The sequence below is a fragment of the Marmota flaviventris genome, chromosome 20 (genome assembly GCF_047511675.1).
Source record: "Marmota flaviventris isolate mMarFla1 chromosome 20, mMarFla1.hap1, whole genome shotgun sequence".
Lineage (NCBI taxonomy): Eukaryota > Metazoa > Chordata > Mammalia > Rodentia > Sciuridae > Marmota > Marmota flaviventris.
Window position 1 is genome coordinate 3,872,450 of NC_092517.1, and position 7,195 is coordinate 3,879,644.

At 45.8% G+C, this 7,195-nt stretch overlaps 1 protein-coding gene across 1 annotated transcript in view; it reads right to left on the minus strand.

The window, feature by feature from the left end:
- The window catches only part of Rybp (RING1 and YY1 binding protein), a 66,939-nt gene extending 60,015 nt beyond the window's left edge, over positions 1–6,924 (minus strand). The window contains exons 1-2 of the mRNA XM_071605981.1: positions 6,864–6,924; positions 6,254–6,379 (exon numbers count right to left, since the gene is read on the minus strand). Coding sequence (XP_071462082.1) covers positions 6,254–6,379; positions 6,864–6,895 — 158 coding nt within the window. The 5' untranslated portion in view covers positions 6,896–6,924. The remainder of the gene's footprint in view (positions 1–6,253; positions 6,380–6,863) is intronic.
- Between the last annotated feature and the right edge of the window lie 271 nt (positions 6,925–7,195).

The following is a 7,195-nucleotide window of genomic DNA, read 5'->3' on the forward strand; positions in this document are numbered from 1 at the left end:
ATGAACATACTACTGACGAAAGGCCATGACTGACTCCCTTTATGACCACTGGAAAGTCTTACACACCAGGCCCCACTCCTCTCACACTGGGTGCTGTGCTGCCAGGAGGCGGCAACTGCTGAGGTAGGTAAGTGAAGAGGGCGGGAGGGGTCCTCCCTCTACAATGTGTAAACAAGGGTCTGCATACCAAGAGCTGAGCGTTAAGAGATTCTTAGGGATAAAACTGGGAAAATCAGAACTGCACACAACAGATAGGAGTCTTGCAAACACCACTATGACTGAAAGAAGCCAGAACCACACTGTTTATACTCTTAAGATTCCATTCAAAGAGAATTCAAAAACAAGCAAAGCCTTATCTCCTGTGCTACAAGTCAGGAGAGCAGGGGCAGGTGGCAGAGTACAAGGGCTTCTGGGAATGTTCTCTTTAAGAATCTGATGCAGAATCTGGTCCCAGTTACAAACACACAATCACCTTGTGAAAGAGCAGCAAATCTTTAAACTCACAATACATGCACCTTCAATTCAAAAAACTCTCTAAAAAAATGAAAAATAAACTACGGGGCCGGGGTTGTAGCTCTATGGTAGAGCACTTGCCTCACACATGTGAGGCCCTGGATTCGATCTCGGCACCACATAAAAATAAACAAATAAAAACAAAGATATTGTGTCCATCTACAACTTAAAAAAAAATAAATAACTACGGTTGCTTGACAATTTTCTAAATCTTAACAAGTTTCTTCACACCTACTGAAGTACACAACCAATGTATGCCATGTAAATAATACATAAATGAATCTGTTCACACCCTCCCAACTCAATGACTAACAGAAACTGGTTAGTCTGAGCTTAGTCTACAACATGCAACTCACTTTAGTAGGTTCTGCACCAATACTGCAGCTCTACGAAATGAGCTAACCTGCACAGGTAAAACTACACCTTAATTATCCTCAAGCATCAAATAAAAGTAGCCCATTTCCTAACAGTGAAAATGCATACCTCAACACTGGTCCAAAGGAGGCCTCTGCCTGGTCTTCCTCACTCCACAGTTCCTAATCCTACCAATTGCTTCACGGCACTTGTGGCCAACTGAAGTTATCTCATTTTTCTGTCCACTTGCTTTTCTTCTCTTCCTCTCCACAGTATTTCAAATCCCATGACGATAGAGACCTTCTCTGTCTTTACACCACTGCATACCCAGAGCCCAGATGGCGGTATGCTCAATAAAAACATGTCAAATGACCACAACTACCCAGGTAATTTACTTTAAGGTCATCAAGTACACACAGGATCAAGTCAGTACCAATAAATCAGTTAAGTCCAATGCAACAGCAAACACAAAATAAATTATCACTCCATTCCTGGGTAAGAGTAATCTTTGAAACCGTACCAGCTTTTGTACCAGCTCTGAGGTTGAAAGGTTTGATAAGGTTTGATGATTTGGAAGACAGAGGCAATTTTTCCATGTATTTTATGGAGTATTCCTGTAAAAGACAAACATAACAAAACCAAGTACCTAAGGTGTAAAGCCACGGTTTGGATCCTCAGGAAGCACTGTTAGCCTGGCCTTCCTCTGTCCCAGTGCAGGTACCTCCTCCTCTTTCGGGGGTTTCCTTCCTAAAAAGCATCACCAGGTGACACCCTTACAAAGCTTCCAGCAAAAGTCATAACTAAGTTGTGTTTTCCCACAAAAAGTCTGCAACAGTTCATAATTACCTGTTTTGAGTTGGCAAGGTACCTGCATTTAAGGGGGGAAGATTCCAAAAGTACAAATGCAAAGAATCAGGGAGTCTAGAACAAGAAAAACCACACACAACACTGCTGCTGCCTCTCCCTGCACTCCAATATCCTGAGTACCAGCTTTTTTTTTTTTTTAAGAGATAATTTCTTAATATTTATTTCTTAGTTATTCTTGGCGGACATAACATGTTTGTATGTGGTGCTGAGGATCAAACCCGGGCCGCACGCATCCTAGGCGAGCGCGATACCACTTGAGCCACATCCCCAGCCCAGTACCAGCTTTTTTTAAAGCAAGTTATTTATTCCCACACCACAGCACTAGCCAAAGTCAGGAATCCTCGCTTCTACTTGTCTATAAAGGCTCCCAAAACAGTGAACTTTTCAGAGGTGCAGTTGTCAAATGATCAGGAATTAAATAAAGCATGATTTCAATTCAACATCATAAGAGCAAAGTTCTAAATCTGTGGCAATTAGCCAAAACAAAACTTTTCTAATTTTTCAAGTGAATGCAACATAAACAGCAGTTGAAAACAAAAATTACAGCCCTATTAGCAAAGAAACATTCATTAATAAGAACATGGAGCAATGTTTTGGTTAATTTTTATTTTAAAGACAACACTGCACTCACAGTCATAAGACCACAAAATCAAAATGCTTCTTCACCAGTCTAGGAAGTGACTACCAGACACCTGCAAGTGCAGCTTAAGAGAACAGTTAGGCAGTTCCCAACATCCAGCTTTGCTTCCCTTCCTCTCTTAAGGCAGCATCTTCTTTTTGTGTGTCTGTCAAAGCAGGAAGAGAAGCACTACTACAGCGATCACATAGGAAGGGATAGGATTCTCTTCCTACCCACCTGCCACCTCTCTTAACACTGAACCCCCCTCTTTATTTTCCATCCAGCAGCACCGCAAAGCAACTCTCTGGCGGCCCCTGACTCCTCCATGCTCCAGGATCAGAGACTTTCTATCAGAGAACAGGCATAAGGTAACCAGCTTAGGTGATGAAAGGTTCTAAACTACACTGTGGTGATGACATCACAACTCTTTAAAATGACAAAAAAAAAAAAAATTAATTGCAGCATTAGCAATGGACGAATGCTATATGTAAATTACACCTTAACAAAAGTTTATGGGTTCACTGTTGTTGTTTTATATTGGGGATTGAACTCAAGGGTGCTTTACCACTGAACCACATTCGCAGTCCTTTTATCATGAGGCAGCATCCAGCAAAGTTGCTGAGGTTAGCCTCCAACTTGGTCCCTTCTGATGACGGGTGTGCATCACCAAGCAGGACCTCAAAAAAGATTTTAAAACAAATAATGACCAAGGGCTAGAGAGTGGGATAGTGTGCTTGGGAAAAAATTGCATAAAAGAACCAGAGACCCAACACGTAATTAATAATACATCTAAAACATGTATCTCCATTGCCCCTGAGCCTTCCAAGGGGACTATTACAAATTCCTTAGGACCTTAGCATATTCCTTACGACCTTTTTATCTCCCTTTCATTCTGCTCCCCCCAAAAAAGAAAAGAAGTCCTCACTCTGAATCACCTTCATGATTATACCTGCAGAATTAAAAACAACTGATGCACATGGCAATAACAGTGTAAAGCTGGCAGGTGATTCTAGAGAAATCAATTCTAGTTGTCCAAAAGAAGGGAGGGAAGGGAACCATGTGATTGATTCCCCAAGCCAGACTGCTTCAATCCCATTTTTTATTGCCTCTCAGAGTCTTTACAACTTGAATTACAGTCATCTGGATACATGTCTTGCCATCCTTTACACATGTCCCTCTCCTACCCAATGCCTTCAACAGTATCTTCCACAGCCTAGGAAGAGTGGCAGTATTTTCCTAATCATATTTAGGAACATCAACTCTGTCTTCATAGGGCAAATAGAGTTCTGTTCACTGCTGGGCTGCCACTAATTCAAAGCTGTTCTCCCAGACTGACTGGTAGATGACAGTGACAATAAAGAAAAGAATGACCAAAAACTTCAAAATAACCATGGGCTAGATAACTAGGCTGTTAAAATACAGCTAAAACAATTTCTATGTCAGTCAACAAATTGTTCTAAAATCCCTGATTTTTGCCTATTACCCAGTTCCAAAACCCAACAACAGGGCTGGGTTGTAGCTCAGGGGTAGGGCATTTGTCTAGTATGTGCAAGGTCCTGGCTTCAATCCCCCCCAGACTGGAAAAGAAAGAAAAAGGAAAAAAAAAAAAAGTTTTGTACTGCCGTCAATACCAAGTCTGATTAATACCAGACAAGACAGAAAACGTCAGGTTCATATCAAACCTGTGAGGTACCAAAAAAAAGACAAGAAAAAACAGCGCAGTGGCAAGTATCACAGAGAAATTAACCAAGCTAATGCACAGAAGGACAAGACGAAACCCGTCAAAAACTCACTGTCCCCACACGACGCCCATCCGTAATTGAGGAAAGCCAAGGTGTTAACTGAATTCTGATTAATGCCTTCTGCAAAGATCTAAAACACTAAAATAGTGATAATAACCAAAGTCAAAGAAATCTCAGTCAAATAAGAGTATCACAACTTGGTGAGAGTTCAAGTTCTCAGACATGTGAAATGTTATGTTCAAATACTACTCAATGACAGACATCAAAAAAACTGCCTGAGGATCCATAAAGGTACTACAAGCAACTTTGCCTGAACTTACTCTGAAATATTTCATAGTATTTGTTAGAAACTGAATTTCACTGTCATCATCTGTGGCCCTAAAAAAACTTTATTCTTTAAAGTCAAAACCTTCCACGTGCTTCCAAAAACCTGATGAGTCAGGTTTTTTAAAAACTTTTCTGTAGAAACTGAAATGCATTTCATTATGAGATAATTATTCCCAGCAATAAATCAGATGTAAACTTTTGAGTTTGGCTTAAGTTTCTATTCACCAGTGAGATTCTCAAGTTCTTAGGAGTTTCCTATCATTTACTTGAACACCATCTACAGTAACACTCAAAGCAAAACCACAATAAAGAGGTTTGGCCTCTGAGGGATTCTACATGTAAAAAACATTACTCATAAATAATACACAATCACTATTGCTTTAAGTAACAAATATGTTTCTAAAGTTTCATGCCATCTGATGGAATCCCCTATTTTAGATAGCAAAACAAAATCCATGAAACCATGAATAAAGGTTTTGTTTTTTAATTTTAAGTAAACCTATGATGAATTTTAAGTAAATCTATGATGATACAAAAAGTTGACATGAATTTACTTTTAGGAAAACTACTTATGGGGAAATATCTTCCTCAAGTTCTATACTATTTTTATTGAGTGGTTTCATTACTTAAGAGTTAGTGGAAATCACAGAATAGTTCTACCGGTAACTGGACAAAATAACCCCACTTACATGCTTTTAGATTGTCCAGTATCCTATTTAATCCCAGGTATAAACACAGCAAGGAACCCTCAACACGACACATTCAAATAACTACATCCAGTTGGAGCACTACTACACAGACACATTGGAACACCACCAATCAAAAACAGGTAGCTAGTGCAATGAGACTCCTGGCCACCGACTTTAAGTTCTAAAGCATACACCAAGAACTGAATGTCTTCCTTTGACACACACCCCAACGCCTGCCCATTAAATGATACCAAGAACAGTTTCACTTCAAACACGACTGAAATTCCAGATAAAAGTTTAAGGATGACCGGAAGACCACAAAATCAGTCTTGACATTTCCTCCCAGGGGATCCAGAGTAGTTCTACTCCGTTGGTACCATACAGTCTACCACCTTCATTTACATGAAAAGGAATTCTTTCAACCAACATTATTTTCATCACAATGAAGCTTAAAACACAAACTTCAAAATAGTCATTCCATTCACTTCACATTTTGCAAAACCCCATCACCACTCTGCATAAGCTAATCATGCAGGTGAAAGAGAAAAAAAAAAAAAAAAACCTGACAACTCAGCCTTCCAAAACATGCACTTTCTTTATCATACCCCCAACGTCTATTTTCAAGTGCAAGAAAATAACAGACATTTGCAGCTCCAACAAGAAAAGCACAACCAGCCTTTCTGTACTACCACCATTAAATTTCCCAAAGAAGAGGAAAATAACTCAGGACAGGCAAATTAAAACCATTCTGCACATGGCAGAAATTTAAAAAAAATAAAAATTTTTTAAAAAAAAAGGTCTCATGTCCTACAATCCATAGCAAGAGCACTGCTTCCTCTCTTTCCGAGCCAACACCAATAAGCCAAAAGGATACAAGTGTCAACCCCGGCGTCTGTATGAAATAAGACGAAAACCTGGGAAAATTCCTTCCCATAAATCATCCCGGGAACACGAGGCACTGCACCCAACGCCGAAGACACACGACCCCAAACCCGTCGCCCACCCCCAGGGCGCAGGAAAAGCCGCGATCAACAAGTTGGAGCCGGGGCAGAAAAGTACAGCTCGCCGCCCTCCCCCCCCACCCCCCCAAAAAAATTTTTTTAAAGCCCAGTGCCCGACAAAGGGGGCCGGGCGCCGCGTACCTGGTGGAGGTGCCTTTCCGCACGTCGCAGATGCTGCATTTGAAGGCTTCGGCGCTGTTCCTGAAGGTGCACACGCTGCAGTCCCAGAAGCCCTCGTCCGCGGCGGGCTTGGCTTGCCTCTTCGGCCTGCGCGAGCGGGGACAGGGCACAGCAAAACACAGGCGCGCGTGAGCGGCGCGGTGCCGCAGGAATCCGGCGCGGCAAACTTCGCGGCGCCCCCCGCCCACCCCGCGCGGCCGCCGGCCCGGCCGGGGGCCTCGCGCACCCGCGGCCGACCGGAGGCCGCGGCGGGCGGGCGGCGCGTCCGGGGGGCGCGGGGCGGCGCGGCGGGGCGCGGGCCGCCGCCGCCGCCCGCCCGCCCGCGCCGCCTCCTCCCCACCTGGGCAAATCTCCTTTGTCTGGGAGGAGCGGCGGCGGCGGAGGGCGGCTGAGGAGGAGCCGCCATGGCTGCGGCGCGCACGGCCCCGGCCCGCGCGGAGCGCCGCCGCCGCCCGCCGCCGCCCGCCGGTCTCCATCTTAGCCGCGCCTCCCCGCGCGCGCCGCTCGGGCCTAGTCGCCGCCGGCCCCCGCCGCCCCGGCCTCCCTTCCGCCCGCGGCGCCGAGCAGGTACCTGGTCGGGCTCTTCTTGTCGCCCATGGTCATGGACGGGCTGCGCCCAGCCCCCCCGCCGCCGCCGCCGCCGCCGCCGCCCGCAGGAGAAACGCCGCCCGGGAGTCGTCGCGGACCGGCCCCCCTCCCTCCCCCGCGCCCGCCCGCCCGCCCGCCCTCAGCCGCCGGGGCTCGAGCTCGGCCGCCGCCGCCGCCGCCGCCGCCGCCAGTCTCCGGACGAGACTAGTCCCCGCCAGCGCCGCCTCCGCCGAGTGACTGACGAGGGGCGGGGCCGGCGCCGCGCGTCACGCGCCGGGTGGCCAATGGGAGCGCGGCGGCCGGCGCCGCGGGGGC